The sequence below is a fragment of the Pogoniulus pusillus genome, chromosome 2 (genome assembly GCF_015220805.1).
Source record: "Pogoniulus pusillus isolate bPogPus1 chromosome 2, bPogPus1.pri, whole genome shotgun sequence".
Lineage (NCBI taxonomy): Eukaryota > Metazoa > Chordata > Aves > Piciformes > Lybiidae > Pogoniulus > Pogoniulus pusillus.
Window position 1 is genome coordinate 32,097,243 of NC_087265.1, and position 19,061 is coordinate 32,116,303.

At 43.5% G+C, this 19,061-nt stretch overlaps 1 protein-coding gene across 6 annotated transcripts in view; it reads right to left on the reverse strand.

The window, feature by feature from the left end:
- Positions 1-19,061, reverse strand: part of AGAP1 (ArfGAP with GTPase domain, ankyrin repeat and PH domain 1) — a 427,786-nt gene that overhangs the window by 37,029 nt on the left and 371,696 nt on the right. For all 6 annotated transcript variants that reach the window (XM_064159654.1, XM_064159634.1, XM_064159617.1 and 3 more), the window contains one exon: positions 15,630-15,852. In XM_064159654.1, coding sequence (XP_064015724.1) covers positions 15,630-15,852 — 223 coding nt within the window. The remainder of the gene's footprint in view (positions 1-15,629; positions 15,853-19,061) is intronic.

Sequence of the window (19,061 nt, forward strand, 5' to 3'; positions counted from 1 at the left end):
GCAAATCATAATCCGGTGTAAGGCTGCATTACACCATAGGAGGGCACGGCCACTAACTTCAAAAGGGACCTGAGAAGGTGAATGACTTTGCTGTGTGTCTGGACGAGGCCAAATCTTCAGCTGGAACATGGGCAGCTCTTCTGACCACCACAGCCCATTAGCACATTGCAGATCATGGTCTATATCTCTCCACAGCCAGGAAATCTATCCTCTCTTGCAGACTGCAGCAGAGAGCTGTACTGAAGGCAGGAGTGTTCTCAAATACCTGACCATTTAAACAGCAAGGAAAGGCTGTGTGAAGTAAACCTTGGTCACAGGCAGAGGGTTGGGCATTTCCATGAAACCCTGGGTTATCTACATCCATGAAAATCATTTACAGCAGCACATCAGTAAATCTTTGTCTTCCTCCAAGGGATGCCTGACAAGGCAAACACTGATGTACACCAGTACAGTCCCATTGATGGTGGTGTCATAGAATCAACCAGGTTGGAAGCGACCTCCAAGATCATCCAGTCCAACCTATCCCCCAGCCCTAGCCAATCTACTAGACCATGGCACTAAGTGCCTCATCCAGGGTTTTCTTCAACACCTCCAGTGACGGTGACTCCACCACCTCCCTGGGCAGCCCATTCCAATGCTAATCACTCTCTCTGGCAACAACTTCCTCCTAACATCCAGCCTAGACCTCCCCCAGCACAACTTGAAATTGTGTCCTCTTGTTCTGTTGCTGGTTGCCTGGCAGAAGAGACCAACCCCCACCTGGCTACAGCTTCCCTTCAGGTAGTTGTAGACAGCAATGAGGTCACCCCTGAGCCTTCTTTTCTCCAGGCTAAACAACCCCAGCTCCCTCAGCCTCTCCTCCTAGGGCTGTACTCCAGACCTCTCACCAGCTTTGTCACCCTTCTCTGGACACACTCCAGTATCTCGACATCTCTCTTGAATTGAGGAGCCCAGAACTGGACACAGCGGCCAGTTGAAACCGCTGCTGGGTCCACCTATGCCAACCAAAATTGGAGTTTTGACTACTTCAGGTTGCAACAGCAATAATATTGTAAATCCACTAAAATTTGACTTCTTTCTAACAGAAGGCCCAACAAGTAACTTTAATTTCTGTAGCTCCACCACACAAACACTTTTTTGCCTTAATGCAACAGGCCAGTTCAGGCAGTCTTGGGTATCTATTTATAACTAGTCTGAGCCGTGGGAGTTGCACAAGTGCCCAGAGCAGATTTGGTCTGGAAAGGCTCAGACAGGAGCATGCATGTAATTAGCAAAGGATTAGAGTTGCAAATGTTTGCTTCTTGAGATGAGAAAGGAAAAAAAGTCATTTTCTAGATACTGCTGTCAAGCTGGAGGCTGAAGATGTCACAGAATTGTTTGCGATGGAAGGGATCTTAAAAGTTCATCTAGCTTCAATCCTCCTGCCGTGGGCAGGGACCCCTTCCACATATTGTTCAGTTTTAGTACACAGTGACACAATCCTACAACAAAAGGATTGTCTGATTGAGGTCGTGATTTAATTGTACATGCACCTTGGTTTTCTCAGCCTGGCTGGTGCTGCAGAGAAACGAAACTACAACAGAAACATCGCTTAGAAATTCTGACCTGGGTGAAACCAGGAAAATTTAAATCTTTTGGGGAAAAAGAAAAGTTAGCTGAGAGATTTCTAGGCCATGACATAATAATCTGTTCAGCATGAAGACGTTTTGAAGCTTATCCCATCTGTACCTTTTGAGGCTTACCAATTATTAAGAGATGGCTTCTTCTCACTACCATACATCTCTGCAGACTCACACACGCAAAAATGCTCCGGCGACAGGACTCTGCACCGTCTGCACAATCTAGTTAATAGGCACAGTAAGGTATTTCATCTCACTCTAATTCCTACCCTCTAAAGGCTGCGATTCGTCACCTGTATTCACCTCAACGCGTTTTAGCCTGCCATTTAATTACTTTAAGAGCTGGAGTGATGGTGGTCTTATTCCTTCCGGTCACTCTTCTCTTTCAGGGCTTTGCTGCTGGCTCCCGCGCTAGCACCCGCACCTCTGACAGCCCAGCGCTAAGCGCCTTGCCTCTGACAGGCGGGTAATAGTCCAGAGCCGTGGGGAAACTGCATTTGGGTTGATGTGTATATCAAGTTTCAGTCCAGTCAAAAGCCAGCACCATCTTTTCACTGCTGCCCTTTTCATTTAGTTATCTTACTGAAGTCTTATCTCCCCAGTCCCTTGCCATAGGCTACCAGCTTCCTGCAGAGCCAGAAACAAAGCTCAGTCTTAAACAAAGGAAAAAAAAGGGAAAAAATCACAAAAGAGAGAAAGTTGGTCACAGTTACTGTTATGGAGCCCCGCAGGTTCTGTAGCCACGACCAAAGCAAAGGCATGCTGCTGCTTCTGTGCCTAGTGTCACCGGCCAGCAAAGCCACCAGTAGCACGGCAAGGCACTGCCTTTTTTTCAAAGTACTGTTCAGCATCAGCACTGCTGGGTTTAGGCACACTCTCTTCTCTGCTGCACCTTGAGCTCAAAGCCATCTGCCAGCCAAACAGCCTCCAAAGGCCACAGTGGTCACAAACAATGTGGGAGGGTGAAGGAACACAACGACCACCATCACTAGTGGTCACTACTGGCACGCTAGTGACCACCACCACCATACGCGACACAACCTCCTCCTAACATCCCATCTAAGCCCAGGGAAAAGGTAACATGAGGATCACCCTCAAAGCTTCCCACTCTCAAAGCTTAGCCAGTCCTAATATTTAAGCACACTGGTTTTATATCCCCCTTGATGGCAGACAATGTGTGTACTGATATTAAAGATAATTTATATAAGAAAGCTTCAGCAGCACAAACCAGAGATAAACTGGCTTCAGAGCAAGTGCTTTTAGGTCACACTTAGCAAACAGTTTGAAGTAGGCTTAAACTGCTTCATGTTTGGTGAGAATTGACAAACAGGGTCACAGCCATGACCTTAGGGCAGAAGAAATGAAGAGGTTAAACAACAAGTACACAGAAAAGCTTCAAATAAAACGGGAGTGTTTTACTCAAAATCTCTAACTATATACATTTAATACACTGACTATTTCCTTTGCCACCTGAGCAACTCTGCTGAGTTCCTCAGCAGCAGCAGCAGGAGGGACTCAACTTGCAGTACTTTCTGAAGTTGAATGCAACTCATGGATGAGCCTTTGGATCTGACCTGGGTGACCTCATAATAGCTGAAGCTTGGCATTTTTTTCCTCAACTGCTTTTTTTTTTTTTGGTATTACAAGTTTCAGCCTCACAAATACTTGAATTTCAACAGCAGCAGAAGTGTTAAATGCTTTTCCCTTTGGAAATAACTAATAAAACAGCTACTATCTAAGACAATGAAGGCAAAGACCCTGTTGGTAAGGCTGCCTAATATTGTATACAGTACATTTCATTTTTCAGTTGCTTTAACTTGCTATATCTAAAATGAAACTCTCCACACTTCCTCCTCAAGTGTTGTGGAGTAGCTGATACATGCATGTATATGTACATTGAGCACTGAGGAACTTCATTTCAGTGTAAATGATAACAAAGGATTTCAAGTAAGCCTAGCAAATGTAAATACGCTCCCCTGCAAATATTCTGTTGCAAAGTTCAATCATTTCTGTGGTTCTGAACAAGGAGTTGCTCTTGGAGTCAAAGAAATATCTGGTGTCCTCTCAGTAAATACCCACCTGATGTTATAGATGCTAAGTGTTCAAAGTATGAAGCACATGGAACTTAACCAAGTTTCTGGTGGTGGTGTTTTGCTTCATTTGTTATTATTTAATATTCATCAATACCATGCTTACCCCATTGTAAGAGTTCACACAGCAAAGCTGCACTACACTGTGCTCCTAACTTAGGATTTTCATCCTGAAACAAGCACTATATGTAAGATCTCACTCTTAGCTTGGTTTCAATCTCCATGCAGCCAATTCCAAGCATGGTGAGGTAGCAATTCTTATATTTTAAAATATATCAGTGAGCAAATGTACTCTAGAGTCCAGCTGCTACCTATTTCACCACAATTCACCACCAACCCGTGGTTTTGATCCACATGAGCAATAGCAGGGTGTTGTTTCACACTAGCTGTGTGCAGCTGCTGGAAGGGCTCACCTGCCTCCACCTGCCCCTTGCCATGAACTCTCATGGCTTGATTTACATTGATAAAAGGCTTGCATAGGCCACAAGGTGGAAGGGAAAGACACCACCTAAGTAGTGAGAGACCTCAGCACAGAAGGGCTACCTAAGTCTGATGCTTCTTTCTTAGCATTTCAGATGTCTTCAAGACCCTAGAGAAAACTGAACTAAATTGGTTTTCTTTGCCCTTCTGCAAGTGAGTACAAAGAAGCCTGGTCTGGCTTCTGGATTAAAATACAGCATTTGCTTATGGAAGTCTACAATGATTCTGGGCTGCAGTTAGATGGATGGGAGGCTATACTCACCAAGATACGGGAAATGTCACTGCCATACAGGTACCATTGCCATCTTATAGCTGAATTTCTTGCAGCTGAATGTCATGCACAGTTAGCCTCATTTCTACTTTCTTTCTAAATGCTTACAGAAGTATCAAGGCAGGTTCTTAGGGACAGACTAGTTTTACATGCCACCAGCCTTTGGCCATCAGCCTGACATGAGCCATAATTCCCCACAATTTCTAAATACAATACCCATTTATTTTTTCTCATTTGAAGTTAATATCTTGGTTCTAATTAGCTCTATGTTCCTCTGTTGTAATACCACAGTCAAACACTGTCCCCAGCAGTTTCTAATAAACACAGCAATGGTCACTTCTCTTGCTAAATTCAGCCTTGACCTTCTCAAGTAGTTTACAGCCGAGAAGATGTGAAGTCAATTTGGACTTCAAATCCAAGATGCTCTCTAGGTCTGATAAGTGTTTGTGAGAGAACTTGTACAAAACATAAAATAATCAATAACTAAACCAAAAATTAAGTCTGAAGCAAAGATGCTACACCATTTTGAGACCTTTAAATCAGGCACTCAACCAACAGACTGGCTCCTATTCTAGCAAACAAAATAATCACTTTTTCTGTCAGCTAATTATTGACTTATGAATACTGCTTTCCTAATATAACTCCCCACTGCCTCACTCATCACTGTTCATACAACAGAGAGAAATCCTTCTTGCTTGAGTTCTAAACTTGAATCCTAGACTTCCCAAAGGGCAACTGCTCATCAACTTTTTTTAAAAGAAGTTCAGCTTAACTTAGTGTTTTTCAGCGTGACAGCCAAACACACACAAAAAGCACCAAAGATTGCCAAGAATCTCAGCAGAACAAAGGTAGTCTGGATTGATGGTACCTCCAAAGTAAACCATTTCAGTCTCTATCACCTATCCTACTGCAGAAAGCTCAAGAGGCAAGACATCCTGAAAGAGCTCCAATTTCTAAGTTTAGTACACTCAAGGATGCCTTTCTTCAAGCCATCTGTGTGTATTCAGAGTGGGTTTCTATTTTTTTTAATCAACACTGAAAACTACCTTTGAAATCAAGAGGTGATTGCTTTCCTCAGTTCCTGGGGATGACACATTACAGGAAAACTCCCACTAAATGTTGTAAGACTTGTGGGGAAATGGTCAAAAGCTGCTGAAATAGGGACTATTGCCTTCCTCTTCCTCTGCTGTATGAAAGCAAAACTACTTCTCTTCTTTTTTAAGGCCCTTTGAGGCCACTCATTTTCAATCAATTTCTTTTTTTTTCCCCCATCTTTCAATCTTCAGTTCAGTATTCTAAGCTTGACTATTGCCTCTGGCCCACTACTCTGATACTCATTTTTGTCCTGTCACCTTACCCAGAAAATCTGGGTTTGAGGAAGAATCTTAGCGTCTTATCTAGAAAGTATTTTAGCTAGCAGATATCAAACCAACACCAAAGCACATTGTTTTCCCTTGTCCTCTTCAACAACATTTTTCAAAGGATGAACAGCAAACGAAGGCATGGATAATCTAACATATGAGAGATGTGAGGGAAAATGACAAAAAGACAAAAGCAATGAGGATTTCTTTGGCTCTTCTGTCCAATACCAACAATATATGGGCAGTCTCCCCAGAAGGTAGTGGCTAGCCGAGATGAAGGGGATGTGCTATAAACCAAGTGTAACTGGAAACCTCAGCAGAGCAGGTGCCACATGGGTCCAGAACATACTACATCTCAGCACCCCCAATGCATATGTATGTTCCAGGAATGGCATGAACGCAGATTGCAGCGAGCCAGGTCCACATAGACATATATTCTAAAGACTCAGAGAATCCAATAAAGTGTTACTTCTGCTGTTCAGATTTAAGAAAAATAAAAGTATTGTCAGTTTTACATCTCTGCTTTTTAACAAATGCTCTGGTAAACTGCAGAAAGCGACAGAAATATTTGCCTTGCAGGTTTCTCTTTCACAGGCAGTGAGGAGAATAATGATTGTAATAATAATAATAATTGCAAACTAGGCTTCTGTTTACAAAGTGTTTGAGTTTTTATCAAAGACAGATTTGCACCTAATAAACATGCAATTGAACCAGGGAGCATTTTTTTCTAAGGCACTCATTAATTTGGACAAGAGGGGTTGAGGTTTTGTTGTTATGTTTTTATTTTTAATCACCCAGGCATCTCCCACGCTGCTATACAGGCACCTGTGTTCCACCATACCAGCTCCTGGATGCCAAGGTCTGCCAAGCAGCTACAAGGACAATAAAATAGGCCATACCACTACTAACCTTCATCTTTGAAGCACTGCATTTGAGCTTGAGGCCTCCAAAGGGTGAAATCTGACCAGCCACCACCCAAACTGACATTTCATTTGCCTCACTTAGTTATTCTTATTAGATGCATTTCCTGGAAGCTACTGCCAAGTGACAAATTTTATTCTATTTTTTAAATTCAATTTTAAAACAATTACAACTACTCTAATCTGAAAGCATGCAATCCAGCATGTCAGAACCAGTTCATTCCTACAGCCATATGGGGAAAGGTTTTAGTTTACTGGCAGCAGTGAATCAGTCTTTTTATTTATGCCTGTGTTTGAAGATGCAATACTCGTGTAACTGATAATTTATACGTTTCCCTCATTATCTTTGTGAAATATCTGCTGTCCAAAACAGAGCTAATACAACTCCAGCTCAATGAAGATCACAGTATCACAGTATCACAGTATCATCAGGGTTGGAAGAGACCTCACAGATCATCAAGTCCAACCCTGTGCTGTTCGGTGTAGTTCAGCCACCAGAAAGACCAGGAGTAAGTTACAGCTCTCAGGGTTTATTGCCATATTGGTTTTCTTTCCCTCGTTTTTATTAATTCCTTCCCAAAGTCTCCTCTCTTCGCAGGACTTGCTGAAATATCTTAAGTTTAAATCCTAAGTCCCCTAGCAGCTGTCGGGTCGGCAGAAGCCCAGCTGTCTAAACTTTATTGGCAGTAAATGTCATTCTTGCACACGAACTGCATGCCTGGAAAACCCAAAGGCACATCTTGGGCTATCACATCCCATCACATTCCCCGACGAGATGTGAAAACCGAAATGGAAAACGTCAACAAAGTCCGGCCGCGGCGAGGAGCGGGGCATGCCCGCTGACAGGCGTGCCGCAACCACAGCAATGGACTTGGAGTTGCAATTAGCGGCACTGTCATTTTCGGGCGCTCCTGCCAATTAATTAAGCCTGTCAAATGGAAAAACAGCGGCATTCACATGATAATTTATATAGGGAGAGACTAGCCTAGCAAAGCTGCCGCCGCCGCCGCTGCCAGCAAAATTCCCTCCCAGCGCTTAAAGAGAAAAAAATAAAAAACACATATATATAGCGAGAGAGAGAAGTAGAAAGTGGGAGGGGGAGGCTGGGGGTGGCGGTGTGGGGGGGGAAGTAAGAAAGTTAAACTGTCCTTGTTATAATTGTTAACTCTGATCGCTCAAGTAGAAGACGGGCTGATTAAAACTCCAAACGAGCCCCTAGCTCGCTTAAATCTCAGAGTCCGGAATGATAGAATCAGAGGAGTTTATTCATACCATTAAGCCCCAGAGAACTTAATTGAAAGAAGAGCATAGCCTGGACCTTGACAAGCGGGAGGTCACAGTAATTGCTGCCGGACATATTTAACATTAAGATAATCAGGCCATTAATTACCCTTTGGATCATTAAATCAGCCAGTTGCAAAATGAAATTTCTGCCTCTATTACTCACTTGAGAGACCACAGGGGTGGCTTTTAATTTATCAGTGAGCTTGAGATACAAAGGACCAGGCTTGGGGAGGAAGGAAAGGGGGAGAAAAGGGGGGGTCTGCTTCAGCAGAGGCAGGAATATCAATCCGCCATGCTTGGTGATCGTGGCAAATTAACTAGGTAAGATAACCTCAGCTTCTAAAGGCAGAAGCTGGGGGTATGTAAATAGATGAGGGCAGACAGGGAGATCAGAGCCTGCACACCACTTAGCAGGATAATAAAGGAAATCATCCTTGATTATCAGTGCTAATTTGGACACTGCCGGTAGCTTGTTATGCGTGTTCTGAGTAGCATTTAATTAATTCAATTGCTTGTTAATGAGGGAAGTGACATGTGGGGAGCAGATGCCACCCAACTGCAGATGGGTTCTGGTCAGCCCTTCACAATAAATTTTTTTATTTATTTTTTTATTTATTAAAAAAAAAAATTAAAAAAAAAAAAATTACCCACCCCTCCCCCATCTCTGACATGGCAAAGGTGTCAAGCGTGGAGGAGCGCTCAAACTGCACAGAACACTGACCTCATCAGGCCAAGAATCGCTAAGGAACCAGAGCTGACAATCGCCGATAGAGAGGTACTGATGTTCCCCCAGGCCCCATTTGTAACGCTGCGGCCTTATGCCAGGAATCGGAGACCAGCAGGACTATAACTGCAATCTAATGGCCAAAATGAAGAAGAAACGAGAGAGAGAGAGATAGGGAACCAGCGTCTTTACGAGATCCAGGATACAATACTGGCATCTCCTCTACTGGGCTTGCCCTTTGTCTGTACGGTCTATAAGGAAGGAGTAATTATTTTCACGACGAAAGGAGGCACAGGTTAATTCTTCCACAGGAGGCACGGCTTAGCATTTTGCAGACAGGCTGCTTTGCTCCCCAGTTATTCCCCAGAAACTGCTGCAGGTTCTGCACAGCAGACGTCAGCCTCAGAACAGCGAGCCAGGCTGCAGCTCAGGACTGTAAAGTTCTGCTAAATATAGTTGAGCTGCATAATGTTTTTTCTGACACCATTAAATTCGGTTCATTAGTAAGCGAGGGATCAAACTGAATCTCGCGTTGTAAGGTGAAAGTCAACTCTTGGCACTGCCAGCTCCCAACTTCAGACTTCTCAGACAGCATTACGAGCCTTTGGCAACCAGAATAAATGGGGTGACAGCTATGCACCAGACTACCTGTGTTCAGTTCTGGGCCCCCCAGTTTAGGAGGGACATCGAAATGCTTGAGCGTGTCCAGAGAAGGGCGACGAGGCTGGGGAGAGGCCTTGAGCACAGCCCTATGAGGAGAGGCTGAGGGAGCTGGGATTGGTTAGCCTGGAGAAGAAGAGGCTCAGGGGTGATCTTATTGCTGTCTACAACTACCTGAGGGGTGGTTGTGGCCAGGAGGAGGTTGCTCTCTTCTCACAGGTGGCCAGCACCAGAACAAGAGGACACAGCCTCAGGCTGCTCGAGGTGAGGAGAAAGTTCTTCACTGAGAGAGTCATTAGACACTGGAATGGGCTGCCCGGGGAGGTGGTGGAGTCGCCATCCCTGGGGCTGTTCAAGGCAGGATTGGACGTGGCACTTGGTGCCATGGTCTGGCCTTGAGCTCTGTGGTAAAGGGTTGGACTTGATGATCTGTGAGGTTTCTTCCAACCCTGATAATACTGTGATACTGTGATACCTGAGCAAAACTGCAGCAAATGCCCTGCCCTCCAAGCTCATCTCTCACTTTCAAAACACATTTTCATGGGGATGGAGGTTCCTTCTATTCAGGAATACTCCCCAAAAGATACCAAAATGGTGGACCCCTTCAACTTTAAGGTTTGCACATAGCTAATGTAAATATTCAGTATCACTTAAGCAGGAGAATAAAAGGTATGGCTGGGATGGTGCCAAGATACTCATGTGGCTCTCTTTACTCTCGGCCAACAGCTTCCAGCTGGTGAAGGTGGCCTTGTCACTAGCACATCCCAGTACTTCCTGTGAGACAGACACCTTGGGAACTCAGAGAAAGGAGGTAAGAGCCAGGGAGCTGATAATCACCTTCCAGAGCAGGCAGAGATGGATGATTTGGAAAAGGCCAACAACATCTTGTTGCTGATGGTGGCATACAAGCTGATGGTGGCATGCAAGTCTGCAAACCAGAAACCACATGGAGAAAGCTAAGCATGTGAGGCACGCCTTGGAGAAAGCTAAACATCTAGTAGGAAATCTAACTAACAGTGCAAAAGGCCCAGGCAAAACACTGCACAGACTCCCCAAGCTGGCTTCATCACATCTCCAACATTCCTTGATGGAGCAATCCTGGGCCTGCCCTACCAGGCTACTCTGTTACACCATTCCAAACCAATGTTTTAAGAGTATGCTCAAATAGTATCAATAGCAATTAGAGGGGAAAATCCTGATCTCACCCCCAGACCCAGTTAATTGTCACCAAATTGATTTACTCTAATTTGACTTCTCACTCCAAATTAAATCCGCATTACTGAAGGAGGGACTACAGGCAAACTCTCCTCACTCACCCTCTTCCCCTCCAAGACAATAAATTTAATATTGAATACACTTGGAAAAAACCTGGCAGTTGTTGCAGGATCTATACTGAAAGATCTTTTTCCTTTTCCCCCCATCTTTTTTTTCTTCCTGTGAGTAATTAAAAGATGCTTTTCTTGACTAATGATCCCCCCGTTTAGAAATGGGAAGTCGATACTCCTTCACCAGCAGTCAGCTTCAATTTGTCACAGGGCTCCCGAAGTTTCAGTGGCGGTTCTCAGGGCTGCTAGTAATTGCTGGAACCAATTACCAGCCTTCCAGAGCTGACCTAATCAGGGACCCACAGACACCACTGCTCAGAAGCCAGCTGGTTCCCTTTCACTTTCACATTCACGTATTTGCCCGTGCTTGGGTCTTCTGCTTTGCCAACTTTTTGTGCCTGCCAAGAGCTTGTGTTTAGTCATCTTTCCTGCCTGTAATCACACCAACACCCTCGGTCTGAACTTTGCCTCATGCTACTGCTTTACTCTATGCTGCTTCCTCGGGGATCCTGTCACACCTGCTCTCCTATAACCTGTGCTGCCTTCCACTTTGATGCTAGAGGCCATCCAAGGTGCTGTTTTTTGATTCAGGGGCACTGAATAACCTGGAGATCTGCTTGTTTTATAAGCTGCCTCTCCGACTTGATGGGACAGGGTAATATATCCTTGATGAAAGCAACAGAAGTAATGCTTTTTGCCACAAAACTCTCAGATTCTGGAGTCCAGTCCCTCCAATCTGAGAGCCTTTCTGACCTTCAAAATAGGTTTCCATTTTTCTCTTTGCCCATGACTTTCTTGGAGAAAGAGTTTTAAGTGAATCTGAGCGGACTAGGAAGGGGCAGTAGCACGGCGTATTTGATGTGATTTAAGCCTGATAATGTTGATCCTATGAGGAGAGGTTGAGGGAGCTGGGCTTGTTTAGCCTGGAGAAGAGGAGGCTCAGGGGTGATCTTATTACTGTCTACAACTACCTGAAGGGGCATTGTAGCCAGGTGGGGGGTGGCCTCTTCTCCCAGGTAACCAGCAATAGAACAAGGGGACACAGTCTCAAGTTGTGCCAGGGTAGGTATAGGCTGGATATTAGGAAGAAGTTCTTCACAGAGAGAGTGATTTCCCATTGGAATGGGCTGCCCAGGGAGGTGGTGGAGGCACCATCCCTGGGGGTCTTCAGGAAAAGACTGGATGAGGCACTCAGTGCCATGGTCTAGTTGATTGGTTAGGGCTGGGTGATAGGTTGGACTGGATGATCTTGGAGGTCTCCTCCAACCTGGTTGATTCTATGATTCTATGATTCTATCTTATTTTTGTGTGTACAAAACTAAAAATGCAAGCTGCCCTTCAAGCCCAGCGTAGCTCTATTTTTATACATGTTTGTGACATTTTCTTATGCAAAACTTTTTTAATTGTTCCATGACCTACAGCAATAGGTTCCATGACCTTTGGCAATACCTCCTGCAAAACACTGGTCTTCCTGTATCTCTTCACCGTTCCCTTTACTCAACAGAAACATGTAGGATGTCCATGGTCTAGTTGACTGGACAGGGCTGGTTGATAGGTTGGACTGGATGAGCTTGGAGGACATTTCCAAGCTGGTTGATTCTACACAGTGATTCAGCATCAATGTCAACTTCTCCCAAGCTGAAAGGATTTCTTCTGAAGCCATGTCAGGACTTTCAAGTTCCTTTTAGTCTAGCATGTGAACACTCCTTGAGTCTCCCAACCAAACAGATTCAGTATCTGTAGAGCTGTCAATAACCCTTTTTGTGCCCCTAGAAAGCTTGGATTTCTACTGATAGCTTCATCTCCAATGGAAAGACACAGCATGAAACAGGGAAAGTCATGTATGTCTGATTCCCTCTACAAATGTTTGTTAACTTAGAGTCCATCACTGTGCTGACAACTTTTGTTGCTTTAGGCACAACACAGTGGAGACAGAAGACATGCCTATCATAAGGAAACCTGTGAGAACGTTGTATTAAAGGTCTTTTACTGATGCTTTGTGCTAAGCTTTTGAATCATTTGAGAGGATGGTTACAAAATCTTCTGTTGTTGTTTCCAACATGTTGCCTGCAGGCACAGCCTGAAGGTCTGATCATGCATGGAAAGCCAGGGAGGGTGGATTTCCAGTGGAACTCAGAACAGGAGCACTATGCAGGACAGACCTAGAAAGCGGGGCTGCAGAAGGGAGCAAGGATGTGATCAAGTTCAGGAGAAATTTGACAGAAAACATGGGAGTACTTCCCTCCCCCACCTGATGACAAGACCCTTAAAGCAGGAGTACGTTGAGCATATGAACTTCCTCACACAGTAGCTCCCAGACTCTGGCTGATCTCACAGACCACCAGCATGGGCAGGAACAGATTCCCAACACAGAGTCTCAGCTCTCTGCCACTTCAGAAAGAGTTTCGCTGAATGTTTCTCTCTTCCCCCATATCCAAATACCCATGGATTCCTTCCATCCTTCCTCTACCAGAACTCCAAATCTCAGCTCTCCAACTTATTTCTAACTTGCTTACTTTTTGGCCTCTTCCCTCTTCAGTCCCACCAACAGAAAAAGCAGTGTTTTGTTTAAGTCCGCTTCAGGTCCAGCGCAGATGCTTCTGATAGGATTCCTCATGCAAAGCTGCAAACAGCAGCAAGAAAGTGGAACACACACTTCTGTCTGAAGAGCTAGAAGTTCTTTCCTTGCCACATCATGGACAGAAGGATTATGATGCTAGTGGAGACCAAAGTGAAGGGCAGAGGGCCCACACTCTGAGAAACCCAGACCTTTCAGATTTTAATGTGAAAAGTATCACTTCAGCCCCCAGTGCAAACAGTGGAAGAAATAGGAGTAGCAAAGCAAGATTACAATTACTTTGTGGGAAAACTTGCACAAAATCTCAATTCCACTTTTTCCCCACAGCTCTTCCATCATTTAAGTGTGCACTTGGACACATAACTGGAAATACATCTTTCTAAAATTAATCTTTTTGTCAAAAAATGTTACAGTTCAGGAAAGAAAGTGCAGCTATGGTACTGAAAACATAACCAACTGAATATAAACACGAAGATGTATAGAAACAAAGAACAAGTAAAATAAGCTCCTTGTATTTCATGTTCAGGCAACAAAGCTGGTTTTTTTAAGTATGTAAAACTTACTTTCAAACCTAAAAGCCTGAATAATTCAAATGGATGGCTCTCTTTTCATCACGGTCACATGTATGTTACATTTTTCATGACAGCATCTTTATTATATGAATACTAAAAGAATACTGCTGTTTTATTATTAAAAAAAATCCAACTGAGTTTAAGCTTTTTCCTTTTAAAAGTATTTAGAATTAAGGCATCTCTCCAGACCATCTCAACAACAGAAACAACACATATTTGTTAGGTGCAACAATGTAAGAACTCTAGAATAAATTAATAGCAGTGACTGAAAAGTAGGAATAAATTAATTTCAATCTACCTGATGAAATATATTATCTAACAATATACATGTATACACAGGCATAGAGCTAATGTATGAACAAAACCTCTGTGTAGGTCTCTCTGAACATTTTTATATGCACAGTCATTCATCTAAGTAGCCTGATTAATGTACTGGCTTCATTCTCGAAGATGAACCAAAGGTGGCACCACAAATTCATTTTTCAGTGCTAACGAAATAATGCAATAAGAAACAGTTGACTTTATTACAGGCAAACAGTACAAAACTGCTCCTACACCATAGCAGGTGGCCCAGGTATATGTTCCCAGGCTATAATTCATTTGATCCAGTACTGGAAAAGGCAGAATACAGAGATACACATCAACAAAATCAGAACGCAATTCCCTCTGATTTCTCTCTTATGCAGAAGGCAAATACTGAGAGCTTAACCTCCACCAAGCTGTTTGCTTCCTGGGGACCAACCAGTGTTTGGATACAGGCTGCCCTCCTGGAGCTCACCCTAAGATAATTATAACACTCTTCTGAAGACAACTTCAAAAGCTGGCTCAGCTGTACAAGGTAGCCCAGAAGGTTCTCCTCCTGCCTGAACCATCCTGCTGAAATGCCGTCTGCCAGAAGTCAACTCGGCTTCCCTCAAACCAATATCCTAGCTGAAGCTAGCAGCACTTACACACTTCAAATCTAGAATCAAGAAGGTATTTCCAAAACAGCTTTCTTTGTCATTGATCAGATAAACTAAGTATGAAAAAAAAATTCTTAGCTTTTGGTAGGGCAACATATAGCACAAGATTTTCACTGTGTTATGAGAGGCAGGTAAAACACTGTCTTCACAGGAATTGCATATCTGCACCCTCAACTTATGGTTTCACATTTATCTAACAGAAAAGTAAGCAAGTCTACAGTTAGCAACATCTTCAATGCCTGTGATGAGAAGACAAAGACCTGATGGCCACGTACCAATTCCTGGGGAAACTTAAACTACCGAAGGCAGATCTTTAATCACAAACTTACAATCCCAAAGCCAGAAACTCTGCAGCTGACCGAAACAAAGAAATGCATTACAGTATAATTTAGACTGAGGAAGAACCCAGGCAGGAGGTTTCAATCTCCCACTGTTCTGTCAGTCAGTCAGCTGAACAAGAAAAAAAATGTAGAGCTGTTGAGGAAGCCTTCACAAGAGTGAAAAAGTAACAGGGTCACTCAACTTTCGACACCCCTCTCCTTTGACACACGTTCTCACTGGGCACGCAGTCAAGAGATATATATATATATGTAACCACTTTTACAAAGGGTACTCCAAGGGAGAATTTGAAAAGTCCATGTTGTAAAAAGCTGCAACACCCTACCACCTCTGAATGAAAAGCCTAAAGGAGGATTTATGTGATCATACCTTGCAGCTTTGGCCACGTGCAGCGTCACGTACTACCCACCCACTGTGTGCCATGGTGAGATGGAGTAAGCCTACCTTGTGGAGTCTGATGAAGGTTTCATATGGCCCTGGCTGCTCTCCTCCCAGACGCTGTTTGCCAGCTCGTTCCCGATAGAAGACATCACCTTGATGAGCTCTATAGGCCAGTCGTCCAGGTCGAGGGAGCGGACCCGGGAGAGGTGCGTGCCAAGGTTTCGGTGTATACCTGAGCATTCGATACATATGAGGGCTCCCAGATTCAAGCTGGCCCAGTCGGGGTCTATGGGAAAAGGGGAATAAGCAATGAGCACAATGAAACTGTCTAGTTTATGGTAGTGGACACAGATTTTGGTTCCAGGGGAAAAAAAAACCAAGGAGCAGACTTCGAAGATCTTCTAGAAGGGTCAGATATGACTTGTGGAGTACTAATCCTTCTGAGGAACCCTCAAAGAGTAAGGAAAAGAAACTGGGGAGGTGGGACTCAAAGGATGCATCATTCCATCTCTAGTCTAAAGAAAAAATCCTTCTAGGAACCCTCAAGGAGTAAGGAAAAGAAATTGGGGAGGTGGGACTCAAAGGATGCATCATTCCATCTCTAGTCTAAAGAAAAATCCTTCTGAGGAACCCTCAAGGAGTAAGGAAAAAAACTGGGGAGGTGGGTCTCAAAGGATGCATCATTCCATCTCTAGTCTAAAGAAAAAATATGAGTTAGAAATAAAAAAAGAAACAAAGAAAATATAAACACAGTGTCAGGCAGCTGATGATGAAGTGGTAGAGAAAGTCCCACCTTGGGAATCTAGAGCCACTTGTAGCCAATTACAAGGGAAAAAAGAGGGGGAAAAAAAAAAGGAGTGACTAGGTACAAGGTCTCTGTTGATAACTATATGAACTCCCTTAATAACCATCTATATCATCACCTACTTTTACATCTAACACACTATGGGGTATGTTTTCATCTCCAAGATCAGGGAGATAAGCGCTAAGATGAAAATGTGATACTTTGAACATTACCATTTCTAGTGTATGAGCCAGATGCACACATGCACACACACAAAAAATAACCCCCCAAACGATAAGGCTGTGGCAAACCTGACAAAAGCCAGGAAATTCAAAGTCATTTCCCAAGATGGTTCATTTTTTGGTCAATTTCCTCTGTTATGTAAAACTAGATTTGTATGAAACTTGCTCTCTCCAACAAACACTCATTTTAACAAGTGCAACAAAAGACTTACAATAGGGAGGAATGTTTAGTGTCTCTTTTTCTTCCTCCTGGTGTCAGATCTTTTCTTCTTGACTTACCTCAGGCCTCCCAAAGAACTAGTAGGCTATCACGACTGCTTAGTAGGAAAATGTGTGATTTTCCTACTTAGGAAAAGGGCAAGTAATTTTTATTCAAATCTAAATTAAATGTAGAACTGAAAGAAAATGAATTTCCAGTGTGTCTCCTTGTTCTGGGCTCCTCAATTCAAGAGAGATGTTGAGGTGCTGGAACATGTCCAGAGAAGGGTGACAAAGCTGGCAAGGGGCCTGGAACATGAATCCTATGAGGAGAGGCTGAGGGAGCTGGGGTTGTTTAGCCTGGAGAACAGGAGGCTCAGGGCTGACCTCATTGCTGTCTACAACTACTTGAAGAGAGGTTGTAGCCAGGTGGGGTTGGTCTCTTCTCCCAGGCAACCAGCAAGAGAACAAGGGGACACAGTCTCAAGTTGTGCTGAGGGAAGTATAGCCTGGATGTCAGGAGGAAGTTCTTCCCAGAGAGAGTGATTGGCATTGGAATGGGCTGCCCAGGGTGGAAGTGTTCAAGAAAAGACTGGACGAGGCATTCAGTGCCATGGTCAAGATGACTGGACAGGGCTGGGTGATAGGTTGGACTGGATGATGTTGGAGGTCTCTTCCAACCTGGTTGATTCTATGATTCTATGATTCCATTCATGGACTCCAAAAATCAAAAAGTTACTTAGGGCAGCCAAAATATGCGGAGACCAAAACATTTCCTACCTCTTTGCCATGTCACATTTGGGTAATAAATACAAAAGGAAAGCAGTTAATTTTAGCGGCAAATTCCTGCATTTTATTTAAGACATGGACTGACATTTTTCGGTCTGTCCTTAGAAATCTAAAAGTATCCCCAACAAGAAAAATCCTCATCTTACCTCACTGCAGCAGAAAAACACAACTGAGGTTTAAAAACACTCTGTCCATACCAAGTCTTACTAGGAATATAAAGCATTTCAGATCCTCCAAAAAATAAGGTGAGAGAAAACTCCTGCCATGCCTCTAAGTGCTTGGTAAGACATGACAAACCTTTGTAACCATGACAAACCTCTTTTCTGCATATTTCTTTAGGCCACCTCCACCTGTTTTGGTGTCTTGCCTGTGTGGAAACCAGTAGTGTATTTGAAATAGACTTTAAAAAAATTGAAAGATAGTGATTTGCTGCGAAAAAAAACTTAAACAGAGCAGAGAGTCATTTAAAATTTGCAAACTGTAACTTGGAATAAAATCTCTGCTGCTAACCTGCAAAGGTCAGGGTTATTTTCCAATATCTGAAGGGGGCCTACAAGAAAGCTGGGGAGGGACTATTTACAAGGTCTTGCAATGACAGGATGAGGAGTAATGAGTTTAAAACTGGCAGAGGGGAGATTTAAACTAGATGTTAGGAAGAAGTTCTTTACAGTGATGGTGGTAAAACACTGAAACAGGTTGCACAGGAGGTTGTGGATGCTCCCTCCTTGGAGGTGTTCAAGGTTAGCTTGGATGAGGCTTTGAGTGACCTGTTCTAGTGGGAGGTGTCCCTGTCTATGGTGGGGGGTTGGAACTGGATGAGCTTTGAGGTCTCTTCCAACCAAAACCATTCTACGATTCTATCTTCACAAAAAAACAAACACACAATGAGCTCAAGGAAGCACAAACTCAGAGTGAAGCAAGAGAAAAAATGCTGATTAATATTTTCCCAATTATTCCAACAGAACTGATGTTAAAGACCTCCCAGATACCTCCATGTATTTGAAGCACAACCAATATATCTTTTACTGAATAAATTCTTAAAGTAGCCTCCTGCTTCCAACTGACAGTGCTGGCAGAGTGGAAGGAGTCCACCAAAGCAATAACCAAGTCACACGAAATTTTGTCAAGACAGTATTTTAAATTTCAACACTCTGACAACACACAGCTGAGTTTGAAGGTGGCAAGCTAGGAAAGGCAAGTGTGGAACTCATTATTCAGTGAAAAAATGGACTTGCTGATTTTGCTTACAACTGGTGCAAGACAGGTCTCTAATGAGGAGCTTGAACAAGCAGCAGCGTTGGATGGATTCTGGGAAGAAACTGACATGATGTCACTTACAACTCCTCTTTCAGTCTGTGTGCATGAAAAATTGATCTCAAAAGCATGCATGCTAGATGACAGAAGTCACTACTCACCAATAATCAAGGCAAATTATGGTAAACTGTGTGTTCAGGGTTGCCCCTAATTGCAATTCACTGCTCC